This window comes from Lolium rigidum, chromosome 4, assembly GCF_022539505.1.
Source record: "Lolium rigidum isolate FL_2022 chromosome 4, APGP_CSIRO_Lrig_0.1, whole genome shotgun sequence".
Lineage (NCBI taxonomy): Eukaryota > Viridiplantae > Streptophyta > Magnoliopsida > Poales > Poaceae > Lolium > Lolium rigidum.
Window position 1 is genome coordinate 162,838,816 of NC_061511.1, and position 17,812 is coordinate 162,856,627.

Here is a 17,812-nt window from a genome sequence, read left to right on the forward strand (position 1 = left end):
TCTCCAATTCCTGTAGCATGTAGAATAAATCTGACAGCTCATTTGCTCCATACACTTGCAATGCAGACATTTTGTCATTCAACACAAAAGAGAAAAGTGTGGGGAATCTAAACATGCGTAGTAATTGTGAATGGAGTTAGTATGTGTATTTTCTCACATCTAGATGTACTCATGTATGTCAAGAAATAAATCTTGTTTTCTAAAAGAAAATCTTGCTTTCTAAATGAAAGGTAGATGTGGAATTGATAAGATCCAGATTATAATGTTCTAAGGGCATGTACAATGGTAAAGAAGGAATGTCTTCTCTTAGTAGTTCACATAATGTAGAAAAGATATAAAAAAAATTAGAGGTACAATGCATTATCACTTATTATCATCACTTACAATAAATAAAAACTAATTATTTTTAGAAACAAATTGTGTGGCTAAGGAAAATAAGTTGTACAATAGGGAAAATAGTCTTCTCTTATTTCATAAGAAATCAATCCATTAGCTAAGGGAAGATAGCTTTTTTTTTCTTCCTTCTCTCTTCTCCAACTAAGCAAAAAATCTGACGTGTCAAGTGTAACGGAAGGCTGGCATCACCCCCATTGTACATTCCCTAACTATACATAATGATTCACTTGCATGCTAATTAATGTCAGATATATTTTTCTACTCCCTCTAATCCATATTAGTTGTTACTAATATGAATGTATCTAGACACGTTTCGTTAATATGAATGTATCTAGACATGTTTCGTTAATATAAATGTATCTAAACACATTTTAGTCTAGATGCATCTATGTTATTGACAATTAGTATAAATCGTAGGGAGTATTATTATCCCTTTTTTTCCTGCTTGGGCGCTATTCTTACCTTGTCGGCATATATTTGTGTGTAGTCTCTGTATGAACTTTTCATGCATAGTGCAAAAAAAATATGGGTTTGTTACTTTTTCTCGAAAAACTTGTAGATTATTCAAGTGAGTCAAATGAAGAAAAAACTTATCAAGTTAATGGTTAAAACTAATGGTATTTGTTTTTGAAAACCATGGAACGAGTTAGTGGTGAAAAAATAATCATACTCCATTTGAAACTTGTGTTTTCTTTGTTGTATTTGAAATGACATGATTTTACTTGCGACCTTCTAAAAAAATTGTGCTACAAATAGTGAAGCCTTCGATTGTTTCTATACGTGTTGTAGACGTGGTGCTCATTGTATTGACCCTGAATGATGGACACTCTAAAGACATTCCATTTGAAACTTCATAAATGGTGACACTGCCATCAATATTGTAGTTTCGTCATATATTTATCTTGTTCGTTCAAATATTGTATTTTAAAAGTTTTGTTGTTTGCTTGCCATGTAGAGAGAAATATGGATAACAACAAGTGTCTTTGTTGGTCCAAAATGACATGAACATATTGCCCCAACATGATGTTATTTATACTTACAATGCTAGTTAAATCATGCCTTCTCTTGAGGTTCAAATCAGCCAACACAAAGCTAGGGCGATTACCCACAAAAAACCCCGGTTTTGCTAGTTATAGGTCAACCGATAATTAAGTTAGACTTATGTCGCAGCCCCCATTGTTGCAATATTGGCCACCTACGAGGAGGGAAACATTGCAATGCGAACCTAATTCATTGTCTCGGCGGTTCTCATGTACTATCTACTGTTATCTTCTTGATGGGATCTGGCCTATAAAACTGGGTGGATGTAGCTGCAGTCGGGCCTCATGGCAGCAACAACATGAGGAGGCTCGAGCAACTCAAGTGAGTGGTTTGAATCCTGCCTGCCACCATATATCTACATATCGGGGCAGTTTTAACTAACTTGTGTCAAGTGGCGGAGCTTCAACATCATGAAGGAGTCAGAAAAATAATAAATGAGAGCTAAGGGTTCAAATTAATGAATTTTTTCAAATGTGTGATAAAAGCCCTAAATACATAGTTGTATAGAAAAAATCTTTACGTTTGTTGAAATATTATATTTTTATGTTTTTGCTCTTTGCTTGCCATGTAGAGAGAGATACGGAGAAACACAAGTGGTTTTGTTGGTCCAAAATCACAGGAACATATTGCATGCGAAAAAACAAGTAAAAAGATGAATCTATACATAATTTAGTTATTATTTCCTAACAAAGCATGGATATTAAGCTAGTACGTGTAAAGGTGGTAGCATACACTAACCCACTTACTCCCGCATAGTAAACAAATTTAAACACTATTCCTCATATGAGTGGTTGTTATTGAAAATATACAAATTATCGAATTATAAACAATCCTCAGTTGCATTTTTAGTACATCATATGATGTCATTTACTCACTAGAAAAGGAACAAAGCTAGTTAAATCATGCTTTCCCTCAATGTTCAAATCAGCCAACACAAATAGATGGTGATTACCCGCAAAAAAGAACGGTTTTGCTAGTTCTAGGTGGACCAAAAATTAAGTTAGAGCTAGGTCAACTACGGGACCGGTGGATTTGCATCGTAAAAGTAGTTGCAATGGCAGCTATAACTTATCGGTCGTACATGAGTTGCACATGAAATAGGATGATGACATCGAACAAAAAATGTTACGACCGAAAATAATTGAACCGATCCTGCAATTCTGGTACAGTTCTGGTGCTCCCTCCGTCTCAGTTTACTAGTCTTCCCCGTATCACTAGGTCGCCAATTTAACCTATATAATTTAAATTATATAATGCAAAAATTATCATTAGAAAATAGAACATCTAAATTTTCTAGATTGATCAAATTTGCGGCCAGGGATACGCGCATGTCTAATAAACTCCGAGAGAGGGAATATGCAGAGTCTATGATTCTATGGATCATCCTAACATAGTAGTTTCGGTTTGATTTAGAATCACGAATCTGGTAATTATGCCAAGAACTGAGTTGATTACGGTTGACCAAAAACTAGCCGTTTCCAAAAGGAAAAAAAGGTTAGTAGCATGATTATTCCATACGATGATCAATGCTGCGTCATCACTAGCTGAATCGCCCATGTCTTCCTAACGACGGAGAATATAGAACACGTGAGCTCCTAATCAGCTTATCGCTCTAAATCCTCTTTGACAACCGCACGAACGCGATGATGGCCGCCCTGAAAGGTGCCCGGATCATTAATTACGCACGGTGATGCAACCACGGTCTGTCTCATCGGCCCGTTCTTTACTGTCCCCTAGAAACGACCGTCTTTTCTCCTCATCCGCTCGACCACCGAATTTAAAATTCCCCTGGCGATGTTCCGCGAAGCTTCCCTCGCTGCGCAGGAGATTGTGAAAAGATGCGGCCAAGTGCATGGACCGTCGGAAGAAACATGACGGATGACGACAAACATCATTAGCTATTTTCACTATTCGCTCCGTCTAAAAATAGCTGTTTCACATGCTATGTAGATGCATTTTAGTTAGAGATATATATGTATATAAATGAAATTGGAAGGGAGTGATGTTTTGGCACATGGGAGCGTATGCTTCCTTTATATTGAAATACATGTTAGACACATTTTAAAATGTTAAAAAAATTGAAACAAAAACTTCGCATGTACATCTTCATGTGCTACGCGCTCACAAAGTCGTTTCATGAAAAATCGACATGTCATGTGACGTGTGTAAAAAAGACAAAATTCGGTGCTGAAACAAAGACTTGTCACAAGATAAATTTTCTCTTTTTCGTTTAGACTACAAAAAATATCATTTTTTCGTGAAACTTGACGAATACACATATGTTATGGAGATGTACATGTAAATTTTTTTGTCAAAATTTTTTAACACTTGAAAATATGTTTTTATGATAGAGGGATTATACGCACCCGGGAGCCGAATTGAGTTTCTGAAATTGGAACGCCTAATTTTAGACGAAGCAAATTTATTTTAAAAAAATCATATTAAACATGATTTCTGAATTTATTTCCTAGCCGACTAGAGGGAATACTCTACTCTAATACTGAGCACAGTTTCATGACCACCGATAATAATCAGTTCAGATCGATCTGAAAAATAAAGATGCTGACTCAGATCACCATCAGCTCATGGTTATGTATGCAATCCCTTCCGTTGGGAGTTGGGACCAATTGGCATGTGCTGCGTGCTTCCGGCAATGGGCAACCAGATCGACGTACACGGGCGGGGCAGTCTACGTACGTAGTCAGCCAGCAAGTACGTACGTTGCACAAATTAATCTGCACGTAGGAGAATTGTCTCAGGCATCTTCAACGGGCGACGTATTTTGGACGTTCAAAAGTGGTCGGGAGCGTCTGTTTGAGTCGCCCCGCGAACATATTTTGTCCGAGTGTCCGTTTACGTCTGGGTGTGCGTCCATCGGGGCGACCCATATTTAGATTTAGAACGCATTTAAAAAAATAGTAATACATTTTAATGCATAAAAACTATACAATGTAGATCTAGAAGACTATACTACTTGCTTTCGGACGGGCCGGCACCGTCGTTGCGTCGCTCCATTGTCTGCTTCTCCGCCGCCTCCCGTGCGGCTGCTATGGCTCGGTGTGCCATCGCGTCCTCTTGCAGGCACTGCTCCAGCCTCGCGCTCGCGGCGTCGTCCTTGAGCGTCTCGAACGACTTAACGATAGCCCTCTGCTCCGCCACCCTCTCCTCCGGCGTAGGCGCATCAGGGTCATCGGAAGACCAAGATATCTCGGATTCGGAGTCCTCTGCGGCCGCCGCGGCCGCCAGCCTGCGCTGCTCCATCTCGACGTCTGATGACCCACAAGTATAGGGGATCGCAACAGTCTTCGAGGGAAGTAAAACTCAATTTATTGATTCGACACAAGGGGAGCCAAAGAATATTTGTAAGCCTTAATAGCGGAGTTGTCAATTCAGCCTGCACCGGAAACAGAACTTGCTCGCAAGAGTTTATCGATAGTAACGGTTTTATAGCGATAGCGATAGTGAAATATCGACGACGAGTGTAACAAAGACAGCATTAGTGATTATAGTAAACAGCAGGATTAAAATACTGTAGGCACATGGATGGATGAACGGGTGTTGCATGGATGAGAGAAACTCATGTAACAATCAAGGTAGGGCATTTGCAAATAATAATAAAACGGTATCCAAGTACTAATCAATCAATAGGCATGTGTTCCATATTTAGTCGTACGTGCTCGCAATGAGAAACTTGCACAACATCTTTTGTCCTACCAGCCGGTGGCAGCCGGGCCTCTAGGGAATCTATCGGAAATTAAGGTACTCCTTTTAACGAGCACCGGAGCAAAGCATTAACACTCCGTGAACACATGTGATCCTCATATCACCGCCTTCCCCTTCGGTTGTCCCAATTTCTGTCACTTTGGGGCCTCGGGTTCCGGACAGCAATATGTGTATACAACTTGCGGTAAGATCATAAAGCAATGAATATCATCATGAATTGATAACATGTTCAGATCTGAGATCATGGCACTCGGGCCCTAGTGACAAGCATTAAGCATAACAAGTTGCAACAATATCATAAAATTACCAATTACGGATAATAGGCACTATGCCCTAACAATCTTATGCTATTACATGACCAATCTCATCCAATCCCTACCATCCCCTTCAGCCTACAGCGGGAGAATTACTCACACATGGATGGGGGAAACATGGCTGGTCGATGGAGAGGCGTCGGTGGTGATGATGGCGATGATCTCCTCCAATTCCCCGTCCCGGCGGAGTGCCAGAACGGAGTTTTCGAGTCCGGAGACGGAGTTTCGCGATGGTGGCGGCGTTCGGATGTCTTCACGGCGATTTCGACTTCCGACATCGCGTTTTTAGATCGAAACCCTTAAATAGTCCGGAGGGGCGTCAGAGGCTGGCCGAGGCGGCCTCACCATAGGGCGGCGCGCCCCCCCTCCTAGGCCGCGCCGGCTCATGGTGTGGGGGCCGTGGGCCCTCCCCTGGCCTGCCCTTCTGGCTCCGTGAATCTTCTGAAAAAATAAGCCCTTTGACATTAATTCCGGGGATTTTTTCCTGAAAGTTGAATTTCTGCACAAAAACGAGACACCAGAGCAATTCTGCTGAAAACAGCGTTAGTCCGTGTTAGTTGTATCCAAAATACACAAATTAGAGGCAAAACAATACCAAAAGTGTTCGGGAAAGTAGATACATTTTGGACGTATCAGCGTCCAACGCCGCGTGGCCCGCCAGCTCCTCCTCTGCTTCCTGCACCGCGAGTGCCAAAGCCTTGGCGTCCCTGACCGGGTCGAAGATGTCGCCCGTGCTGTCGTCGGAGTCGAGCTCCTCGGAGCTCAAGGAGGCCGGGGGAGGTGGATTGGGAGGTGAAGGTGGAGGCTGAGCGGAAGCAGCCTGGCCGCATCCGGCGCTGCTCATGGTGGATCTGGTGGAGGTTGAGCGGAAGTGGCGGCTAGGGTTTAGTGGGGAGGAGATGAGATGAGATGCTCGCGCCCCTGTTTATATAGGTCGGAGGCAGGGCGACGGCCGCGCCACGCGTGGCATCGCCATTACTACGTGCACAGAGGTAGGCGACGGCCGCACGCCACGCGAGGCATCGCCATTTACGCGGTTGCAGACTGCCGAAGCGACGCCTCGGCGCCAGTACTTGCGGAGAAGACGCATCGACGCTGCGTCACTGCCTGGTGGGCCAGACAAAACATCCGCCAGACGCGAGCAGACACTTTCCGCGTCCGCGGAGACGCATCCCGGACGCATAGGGCCAGGTTTACGCCTCCGCGGATGATCCGATTACTTTGCGTCGGCCCGCTAGAAGTGGTGTCAGACGCATTTCCGGTCACGGCGGACGAAAACGCCGAATCGATCGGTCGATCGGACATAGTCTACTTGACTTGGCCTCTAGGGCTGTCACTCCGCAACTCCACTTGGGCATGGCTGTACGAGTGTACGGGCCGCCGAATCCGCAGGTCAAATCCGCGTAGTTTAGCTGGTCGGCTTGCTAGCTCAGTCCGCACAATCCAACTAATTATCTTGCTACGTCTTTTTTTTTTTTTTTTTTTTTGCGAAACACAGTACAATCAAAGACGCTCATACATACGCGTACACACTCACCCCTATGAACGCACACACGCACACCCTACCCCTATGAGCACCTCCAAGAGACTGCGTTCAATAACTGATCCGGCGGGTCTTGAGATTGACGAAGTCACCACAGGCGCCTCGTCGTCGACGGAACGTCGCCTCCCACTGAAGAATATTCCGCCTTTTATGAGACACCAAAGTGTCAAATCTGAGATTTGAACTCTGGTGGGCTGGGGGTGCCACTGCCCTCCTAACCATCCAACCACGGGTTGGTTCTCAATTATCTTGCTACGTCGCGCGTGGCAAAGGTATCTCCGGTCTGTTCACGCAGGAGAGTTTTTACGGTACCCTATACTGCTGGTAGCAGTATAGAACATCTCACCTCTTTTTAACTTTACAAAATAGTGAAAGATTGTCGGGCCATTCAAATCGACCGAGGAGGAGGGGATACGGGGGCTGCGCGTTGGCGGCGGCGGCGGCCGGACCCTGGCTAGGAAGGGTGGTTCCCGTCTCCGCCGCTGCTCAAGCCGGAGAGAGAGGAGGGACTACAGGGGTGCAAGTCCATGGCGGCCGGAATACCTGAGGGGATTTTTTTGGGTGGGCAAACTGAACGAACGGGGGTAGGACCGTAGGAGATGGAGTCTTCCTTGCGGGACAAAATATGATCTTCCTAAAATACCCTCATCCGGTTATACTGCTGGTTCCGGATGGCGCAGGACACTCTATACTGCTCGAGTGTTGGGCGGCCAAAATCTGGCAGTATGGCTTCATCTGCACGGCTCAATCTATAGATTGGATGACCCATATTCATCCCTGGGTACTGTAAAAGAGCTCTCACTCAGGAATTCCGACGATTTCCCGTCAAGTTTCAGTTGAACGCAGGGCAATTGCTTTACCAACATGTACGAAGTGACCCGTATGCGGGTTCGAAATTATCGGCCCTCTTGTCTCCTCCTTTCCCTTTCGTGTTGATGCGCAAATGATACACCCTATCGCTCGATAGCAGGTGGCTTCCAGTTTTTCTTTCCTGTAAAAATGTGTGCCAACGCGAGTTAGATGAACTGCGGTGTACATCACTGGTGTTAAATTAGGGGTTAATTATTGGTTTGCCACTACTGTCCGCGCATGACTCAGTTTTGCCACTAGAACAGAATGGTGCTCAGTTTTGCCACCGCTTCTGGCGCAGTTGCCCCATCGAGGCCAAACGACCAGGCTTCAAACGTTTCCGTCTCTCGCCGTTACTGAGAGTGGGGCCGGATCTTACAGGTAGGACCGCGCAATGACAAATAGGTGTAGGTGAAGACCGAACTACCCCTGCTCCCGCCACACGACCACACACCGATCCACCGCACCCACCACCATCCGCGCCCCTGCCGGCACCACCTGCGACGCCACCACTGCGCCGCCGCGCGCGCCGTCCCGCGTGGACACCTTCTCCACCGCCACCACCTCCAGGAGCACCTGCTCTGCCCCACCGTCTTGCAACGTAGTCGCTCGTTCCGCCAGTACGCCCTCCACCTGCTCGACGAAATGGCTAGTGGCGGCGACGGCCTTACATTCTTATTCAGACAAACTACATGACTGAAACAGACAACAAACTACATGCCATGCTTTAACCCTTAACCTTTCCTATGATAAACTTGGCCCTTGTCCTTGCTTCTACCAATCTTCGGTGTCTCTTTCATCTTCTTCATGCCCTTCTTCAGCCAAGCACAACATAACTCCAGCCTTCACCTTTTCTTCAAGATTTGGTGACACATGGTACCTTCTCGGTTTGGGAGTAGGTTTTGGTTTGTCTCGTTGGAAGTTGGATGACTCGTGTAGTCCTAAAGCACTCACCTAGCTGCTTCGGGGTAACAGCTGCTTGTTGCTCTTCCCTCAGCCTAGCAGCGAGCTTCTTCCTCCTCCTGCGCTTTGGCGGCGAGCCTTCCCTCTCTTCCAAGGTTCTCCTACGATAAACTAGCAAGTGCTTGTCCGCCCTAGCCATGGAAGCACTTCCGGACGAGAGGCATCTGCTGGAGCCGGAGGCACCGGTAGAGCCAGTGCTCCTCCTCCAACTCATGGCATTGTCCATCTTTGTTTGCATTTACGGTTCGGTAGATGGATGCCATTTATAGGATGCGAGCACAATGGCATCGAGCACACGAGCTGAACAGAAGGCACACTAGCTGAACACATATAGACAAGTCCTTGAGTTTGATCTGTAATGTCTAGCCGAGAAAAGGGAAAAGAATATTCTCTATATTGGGCTTGGGCATAATTAACTTTTCGGTCGACCTGCCATATTCACAAGAATATTCTCCGATTAACATTGTCTCTATATTACGGGGCCTCATCAATGCGATGAAGAAAGTTTTCCCCGATTCGGAACATAGGCACCGTGTGAGACACGTTTACCAGAATTTTCACAAGAAACACAACGGGCAAACTCGACGAATGATCTATGGGCGGTTGCAAGGTCTACAAATATTCCAACTTGGGAAAGAAATATGGAAAAAATGAAAGTGGACAGTGCGTAAGCTTGGGCATGGGTGGAGGAATTGCAGCCAAATACATGGATTAAAGCTTTCTTCAATGATTTCCCAAAATGTGACATGCTTCGAATAATCATTCGAAGTATTCCCAAAATTATGCATAGAAATGTGGCCAAGCAAAGAGGCGGATACATTCCCAAAATGATGTTGGAATTATTAGAGTACATGTTTGAACTATGTTTGAATGATGTTGGAATGATGAGATTACATGTTTTGAGAAACTCATGTCAAAATGTGCTAAAAAAGAGCTCCAAAGGTAGGGTAAATGGCCTCATTTCTAAGCAAGTTTTTTTGATCTTGTCTAAATTGGCCAAATAAGTTCACAACACATCAATTCCATGTAAGAAGACTATGTGAGAAGGATTTCCATTTTTTTGATTTTTTTTGAATTTTTTATGCTCATCTCAAATTTAGTCAAACCTAACTTTGACCATCATTTTATCAAGTTTTAAACATGGAATTGTAAAACTAAGCATGGATCCTTGTTATTCACTCCAAAATGAAGCTTTGGTGAGGTTTTTGAAACTTTTCATGTTCCAAACCCTAAACCTCTTGTCTTCACCCTCGAACTTGTACCCCAGTGTTTGAGATATCACATTAGACACATGGTTTTTTGTTGAACAGCATGTAGACCATGTTTATCAACTAGAATGGGTATTATATGACATAAGAAGACTATGTGAGAAGGATTTCCATTTTTTTGATTTTTTTGAATTTTTTATGCTCATCTCAAATTTAGTCAAACCTAACTTTGACCATCATTTTATCAAGTTTTAAACATGGAATTGTAAAACTAAGCATGGATCCTTGTTATTCACTCCAAAATGAAGCTTTGGTGAGGTTTTTGAAACTTTTCATTTTCCAAACCCTAAACCTCTTGTCTTCACCCTCGAACTTGTACCCAGAGTGTTTGAGATATCACATTAGACACATGGTTTTTTTGTTGAACAACATGTAGACCATGTTTATCAACTAGAATCGGTACTATATGACATAAGAAGTCTATGTGAGAAGGATTTCCATTTTTTCGATTTTTTTTGAATTTTTATGCTCATTTCAAGTTTGGTCAAAGCCTAATTTTGACCAGCTAACCCTATTCTTCTAGAAGGAAACTGGACCGATCCGTGGGTTGCTCTGTTTTGCATTGTGGACCGTTCACTCGCGGTAACGCCAGCCGTCCGATCTAGCCTTCTAGAAGGTTTCGGGGCCGATCCATGGACACCCTCGTTCTTCAACCTCATTGGTTCCTTTCTCCACGCGTACGGTGGGCTATAAGAACACTGAAATGTCCGTTGGGCCGTCCCGCGTGTCTAGGACTGCGATGCATGCGCCATGCATGCGCCATGCACGCGCCACGCTAACGGCCCTTTCCACGTACCTCACTCGCCGACGCCTTTTAATGCATCGACGCAGCGTCTCAGCGTTGCCATCGTCTCAGCTCTCGCAGCGATGCAGCGGCATCGGCTTTGCCATCGTCAATACGCTTAATTATTTTTGGAAGACGGCTAGCCACGCGTTAATTCATTAGGAACCACCCAATTATGAGCCAACCTCTTTATAAGGGGCCTCTCTTCCTCTCCCACACACCAACCGAGCGAGCCTCTCTTCCTCTCCCTCTCCAAAGCACCACGCACCCAAGCGAGCCTCTCTCGCCTCTCCGAAGATGCAGGTACACGGGACCGACCTTCCGCCGTCCGCGCACCACGACGGAGCTACTCTATCCGGCGGACGTCCTCGTCGAGAAGACGCTCCGTGTGTGGGCAAAGTCGAGGTGGAGGACCGAGGTCGAGCTCACTCGAGACTTCCTCGACGAGGGCTTCTCCCACCTCCCACCGGGCTCGCCGCGTCATGTACTACGTCAACGAGTCTCGTGAAGGCGTCGCCCTCAAGCTGCTCACGGTCACCTTCGCCAACCGATTTTACGCGTACGCCCTCCTCGGTGAGGTCTTCCGGTGCGGCCGCGAGTCAATCTTCTTCACCACCTACAACGTCTTCACCGATTGCGACGCCATCTTCTTCTCCGGAAACCTATGCACCGCCTCCCGTACTACAAGTGAAGACGCCGGTGAAGACGGTGGTGCGCGCGAGTGCTGCGGCAGGTGGTGCGGCCAAGATGTGTTCTCGTCAAGCTCGTCATGTTTTTTTAGCTTTACGTTTTCATTTTCTATGTGGTTCCGTGTCGAGTCGTGTCAAGTCGTGTGTCACTGAACTTATCTATGTATCGAATTTATCTAAGTTATTTTGCGTGATGATCTGGCTACCAATATTTGCATCTCATATATCTTAGTTTTCTATGATTTCGATGTAATATATCAAGGGTGTATGAATCATGAAATCACAAACATGGATCCAAGTATGAACTTTGATGTATTATAAGTAGGGTACCCATAGTATGAAACAAAAAATCACAAACACGCAATGCTTGAAATCAGATAAATGCACCATTTTCCCGCAAGAATATAAAGATGCACCCTTTTTGTTTGATTATTTTTTCAACCTAAACCACAAACACGTAATGCTTCAAATAACAAAGACGCACCCTTTTTTTTGGTTAAGCAGCGTGCATAAACACAAAGAACAAACATATACGTCCTTACACCATAAACCAAGTCACGAACTAGAACTAACTATAGTTAGATTTCTTCATTTCGGTTTTCAATATCTTTCCATCCGCCCCATCTGGTTACCAGAGCAATTCTTCACGCTACCAAACAAAGCGGTCTTGGGTTCGAGTCCCAGCCGCACCCTTTTTTGTTTGTTCATTTTTCACCATTTTTTTAAACACCCTTCTCATCTGCCCAAAGCCAAACCTTGTGGGTCCCACGTGAAACGGCCAGCAACGGTCCTCTTTTCAAACGCGTCTCCGCTCTGGTCCCACCGAAACAGCCGAGTCATGGACGTTTGACTTGAATGAAACGGCAGGCTCACGGAACGAGCCGTTGCACACATACTAGTGGCAAAACTGAGAACCATTCTGCTCTAGTGGCAAAACTAAGTGTTGCGCGGGCTGTAGTGGCAAACCAATAATTAACCCTTAAATTAGAGATCCGTGCAAAAGGAGCTGCAGCAACATAATTGGATACGTGTCCTCGCCCGTATCTCTACAGGTTCACTAGGCTTTGGTCCATATTCTAGAACGTCACCCTGCTGCCTAGGCTGGACTCCATCAGGTGGCGATGGACGGAGTCGGGTATCTACTCCCAAGTCTCGGCTTACAAATGCCAGTTCGTGGGCTCCGTCGCCCCTTCCGTTTGGCCAAATCCTAGAAGGGACATGCATAGCAAAAGTGCAGGTTCTTCGCTTGGATGACACTTCACGACAAGATCCTCACGGCTGATAACTTGGCAATCCGTGGATGGCCTCATGATCCGATCTGCAAGCTTTGCAGAATCCATCCTGAGACGTAGCACCTCACGATTGATTGCCACTTCTCCACGAGGTGCGGGAGAAGATCTTCGCCTGGAATGGCAGCTAGGAGTGCCGCCTCCCGCCGGAGGAATGACCCTCAACGACTGGCCTGGTGGGACGCGACGATCTCCAACATACCTAAGGAGAAGCGAAGGGAGGCAAACAGAGCAATCATCTACTCTGTTTGGGGAGTTTGGAAGGAAAGGAACATGCGCGTCTTCAACAATATCGCAATGCAGCCTGGCGCGGTGGCGGCATTGGTGAGAGAAGAGATCGCGCAGCGGGCTTACGCCCACACCCAGGACCCTGGAGGCCATCAGGTATAGGTTTGTGGTGTGGATGGGGTGTGCGGGTGCCGAGGGCACTGTGAACCTTGCGTTCACAGTATCGTTTTCTGTACATCAACTTCTTCTATCTATCTAATCGGATGACAGAGTCGACTGCATTTTCCTCAAAAATAAATTAGAGATCGAATATTTCTTCGAAACCACGAGTAACGGATAAGTCCCAAACCGTTTCGATGTTGTGAGAGAAGAAGTGATGAATTGTATACATACATGTAGAAATCCTAGAGTGCAGGTGTGATGATGTGGCTCTCATACTTTCGGCTCTCGCGCCATCCTTGGTTTCCAAGAATATTAAATCATCATACACTACAAGAAATATGCTAACTTGCGACCCTCCATGTTGGTCCCTAGGACCCTAGATGGTCACCGTCAACCATTTATGATCTTGTTTTGACCAAAAAATATTGATTTTTGATCAAAAATTATTGGTTTACAGTTGAGCGTCACTGACGGCTCACAACAATCTTTATTTGTGAATGGTCGTAGAGGGCTATGACCAAAATTGATGGTCACTGACCATATGACCAAAAATTTGGTCATGAGCGGTCTAGCATGTCCACGTCAGATCCAACGTGGCCAATCCTACGTGGCAAAATTATGACCAAATCAAAATGTTCTAAATCAAAAAGAGCCGCCAGTTTGGTGATTTAGTTGGGCCTAGCCCAACAATTCAACCTATTCATCATTTCTGTTAATTTGGTTCAGTTACATGGGCCGATCCAACATTTCGGCCTTTTTACTTTTTGGGCTGTGGCCTCTATTGTTTAACAGTTTCATTTTTTAAAAATCACGGGTCAAATGTGAATTTGGTCCCAATTGTCGTCAGGTTCTAGTAAGTGGGTCCATAGTGTCAAGATAATATTATTCAGATATAAATTGCCAGTATACAGATAATCACTATATCCTTTGACCTAAGAACTAAGGACATAGGTTGACATTGGCAATATCTGGAATGCCAGGTCCCCCATCTTGCTTCTTCTTGCAGATCCCCTAGCCAAATGGATTTTCCTATTTCCTTCAAAATCATTTCAAAGGCAATTTACCGTTTGGGTGTTAATCGGCTCAAGGACCCATTTAGTAAATTTGAAGAAAGATAATAAGTAGATGTGTATGCTAGCCGACCGATCATTTTGTGTGTGTTTTCCTCTCCAAATATCCTTGGCAAGCTCCTTCAGTGGGTTTGACTAGTAAATTCAACAAGGGCATGGATGATGAGAAAAAGGGGATTATTAGAGCATCTCGAGTGTTCCCCTAAATTGATCCCCAAATCTTAGAAATCGTCAAACCCCTAAAAAGAAAAAAATGTCGCTCCAACAGAGTCATGTACCGACCTCAAGGATCGTTTGATTCAAAGGAATGTCATAGAAATTTTGTAGGATTTTCATGAATGTCATAAATTTTTTTTGTAGGATTTTCATCTATGTGCAGCGTTTGATTTGTACGATTGAAATCCTTAGGAATGCATCCGAAATTTTCCTAGAGGATTGCATTGCTCTATGTTTTGTAGGAAAATCTTCACCCACTTTTAAACAGTAGGCCTAAGCCATGTGATAAATCTTCACCCACTCATGCCTCATGACTACTTACAGAAATTCTCCGTAAGCTCCAAATCATGTAGGACTCAACTGAACATACCATTCAGAATCTACTCCCTCCGTGCATAAATGTAAGATGTTTAGCTATTTTAAAGGTTAACTCACTTTTGTTTGTATCTAGTCTACTTTTAGTGTATAGGTTCGCTCATTTAGCTTGTATCTAGTCTACTTTAAAAACATCTTATATATATTAACACACATAGAGATTACGGTTTTTCCCATCCACAGTTCCACACACAGAAACGAGCTTCCGCACCATTGCCGCACCTTCCCCGGCCCGATTTTGACAGCCGCTTGGCAGTTCTCTTCATTTTGCGGCTACTGTCGTCCACGGTCCACCACGGGTAGAAGCCAAGCCCACGGTACGGGGAAACCACAAACCAGGCCGGGAAACAGCTGTGCGCGTGTCGTCGTGCCCGGTTCGTGTGAGCGTGCGTCTAATAAATCAGAACGTGCAAGATTTTAAGGAATCAGAACGTGCGATATCTTCAGAGTTTAGACTAGGAAGGCAGATCATAACGACGACAGCCAAACCAGGCACTGAACAATTCTTCTTTCATATATCCACAAGTTCCAATTCGGCCATTGCCATTGATCAACCTTGCCCTCGTCACGCATCGCTACACTACACACTGGGACGTGGTTTACTTCTCTCACCGGTTCCCTTACGGGCACCAGGTGCCGCCGCCGGCGCACGGCGACCGACGGCGATGTAATAATTAGTTACAAGCAGGAGAATGAACGACGGCGTCCGGCTGGTGGCCGGGGCTCAGATGTCTCGCCGGCAGAGCGGGCAGGAGGCTTGCCTGAGGAGCCAGCGGTCGATGCATGGCGCGTGGAAGACGTGCCGGCAGCCGGGCAGCCGCCTCGCGGCCTCGCCCACCTGCATGTCCTGCAGGCACACCGAGCAGCACAGCGCGTCCCCGGCCGCGTCGACCGCGGTGTCAGCGGCGACCTTGATCTCCGGCAGCCGCCGGAGCGCGTGCGCCGGCAGCCCTCTCGCGGCGCCGCCGGTCTCGAACAGGTCGCTGGGCTCCTCCGCGGACGACGAGCTGCGGGCGCTGATCTGCATGGACCCACCGGAAAACGAAGTGAGCGGCTGTATCTCTCCTCATGTAAAACTAGTGCCGGACTGACAGTGGAATGTGGCATTTTTAATCGTTTGAGATGATGCGAAGATCAAATCAACCTGCTGTAATCCACTTGGAATAGAAAACGAGAGTGTAAAACCGGGGTTTGTTGGTGGCGCTTGTCACTGATGCATGACCGATGACCTCACCTCACTACTGACTAGTGTAACTTAGTGAGTGATCTAGACGATTAGCAAGCAATAGGATAGCGCCTTTATAACCAACCGTGTTACTAAAGTGGAAAATTCTTTTTGAACAAGAAGAAATTCCTGAATCCGAATGCGACAGTAGCTAGCTTCCGGCCGGCCAATGCACTAGTAGTACATATCTTGTTAGAGTTAAGAGGCTATAGCTATCGGATGCGATTAGTGATGTCTGTCTATATGCCGAGACAGGTTGATTAATTGGAGTGGTTGATCACTGAGAAGAGTGCAATCTTTAAATACTGGGATTTAATGAAGCATGGCGCGCCATGATTTTCGAGGTGAGGTTGAGGCGCTACCTGACTCTGCACTGCGCTCTGCACCGCCGGGCCCACCTTCTCGCGGACCAGCCTCCCGCTCAGGAGGCTGAAGATGATGTCCACCTGCAGGAACATGGTACAGCAGCAGAGTTAGAACACAATCAGGTTATTCACAAGATAGACATAACCAGCATAATTCAGTGATAAACACATTCGATTCGATAAGAACAACTGCAGAACAATTTCTATTGCCGCGACTGGAAACAGAATACGTCAGTTCCTGCCCACGGGAACAACGGGGCACACGTAATTGCAATCCTGCAGAGGTACGTACCATGTAGAGGAGGCTCCAGACGGCGGAGTCGGTGGAGTGCCAGAGGTCCCTGGACGACTCGGCGACCTCGATGGAGAAGACGGCGCCGGAGATGGCGCCGATGCCGGCGCCGCGCACCACGCCGCTCTCCGTGGCCAGCCCGATCACCGACCCCGCCACGGCGCCCACCACGGACCCGACCGCGGCGAAGGCGCACGTCAGCACGGCGCAGAGGACCTTGCAGGCCAGCTCGCACGCCACTGACCAATACCCGGGGCATTCGCCGGCGCCGGCCGAGTGCCGAGGCTCCGGCGCGGATGAGGCTGAGCTGGGACCAGGAGACGCCGACGTGTCCATCCCGGGAAGTGGGAAGGGGAGCAAGAAGCCAACTGTCGAGCTGAACTGGAGTGGGGAGTGGGACACGAGAGCTGGTGAGTGTGATGAGAAGGACGGTGGAGACGAGGAGAGCGGGTGTGCGCGTATAAATAGTTGGCGGGGAAATGTGGAAACTGTGGTCGGGTGTCCGGTGGTGTGGCACTTCCCGCCACCGGTTTTCTTCTCTCCGTCCGCACGGCCGCAGCTGCGGCGTGGCGTGGGGCGATTTGGTTCTCTAGGCTCTAGCTGCTGCTGTGTTCCGGTGGGTCATGGGTGCAACGTACGAGCTCGTGCCAATATGTGCCTCCTGTTTATACTACGGCGCTTTGGTGACTCTCACCGTGGTCCTGGATAAATGGAGGTAGGGTTTTCTGTACCAGATCTCCGATATCCGTTCTGTAAATAATGCCAGTTTTCAGTTTTTAAGGAAACAAATAAGTATCCAAACAGGCCAGGTCGGATATATTTATGGGATTTGTTAGTTCTCAGCTAGTACCCAGTCAAGTCTTACACTATTTAGTTTGCATCGTGATTCATGCATGCTAGTCATGAGTTGCAACAGAAATTTAATGACATTATCTAACTGAGAACGAAGTTAGTTTTCAGTCAACTGAGAAGTAATCACACCCTATATTTATGCAGCATCCGCGGTTTATAAATTATAAC

General features: G+C 46.3%; 1 protein-coding gene across 1 annotated transcript; it reads right to left on the reverse strand.

Annotated features, from left to right (window-relative positions):
- Nucleotides 1-15,382: 15,382 nt before the first annotated feature.
- Nucleotides 15,383-17,128, reverse strand: LOC124708786 (NEP1-interacting protein-like 1). The gene is made up of 3 exons (XM_047240449.1): nt 16,793-17,128; nt 16,498-16,581; nt 15,383-15,931 (listed from the first exon to the last, which is right to left on the reverse strand). Exons 1-3 carry the CDS (start codon nt 17,126-17,128, stop codon nt 15,635-15,637), a joined length of 717 nt encoding a protein of 238 aa, XP_047096405.1. The 3' UTR covers nt 15,383-15,634.
- Nucleotides 17,129-17,812: the final 684 nt, after the last annotated feature.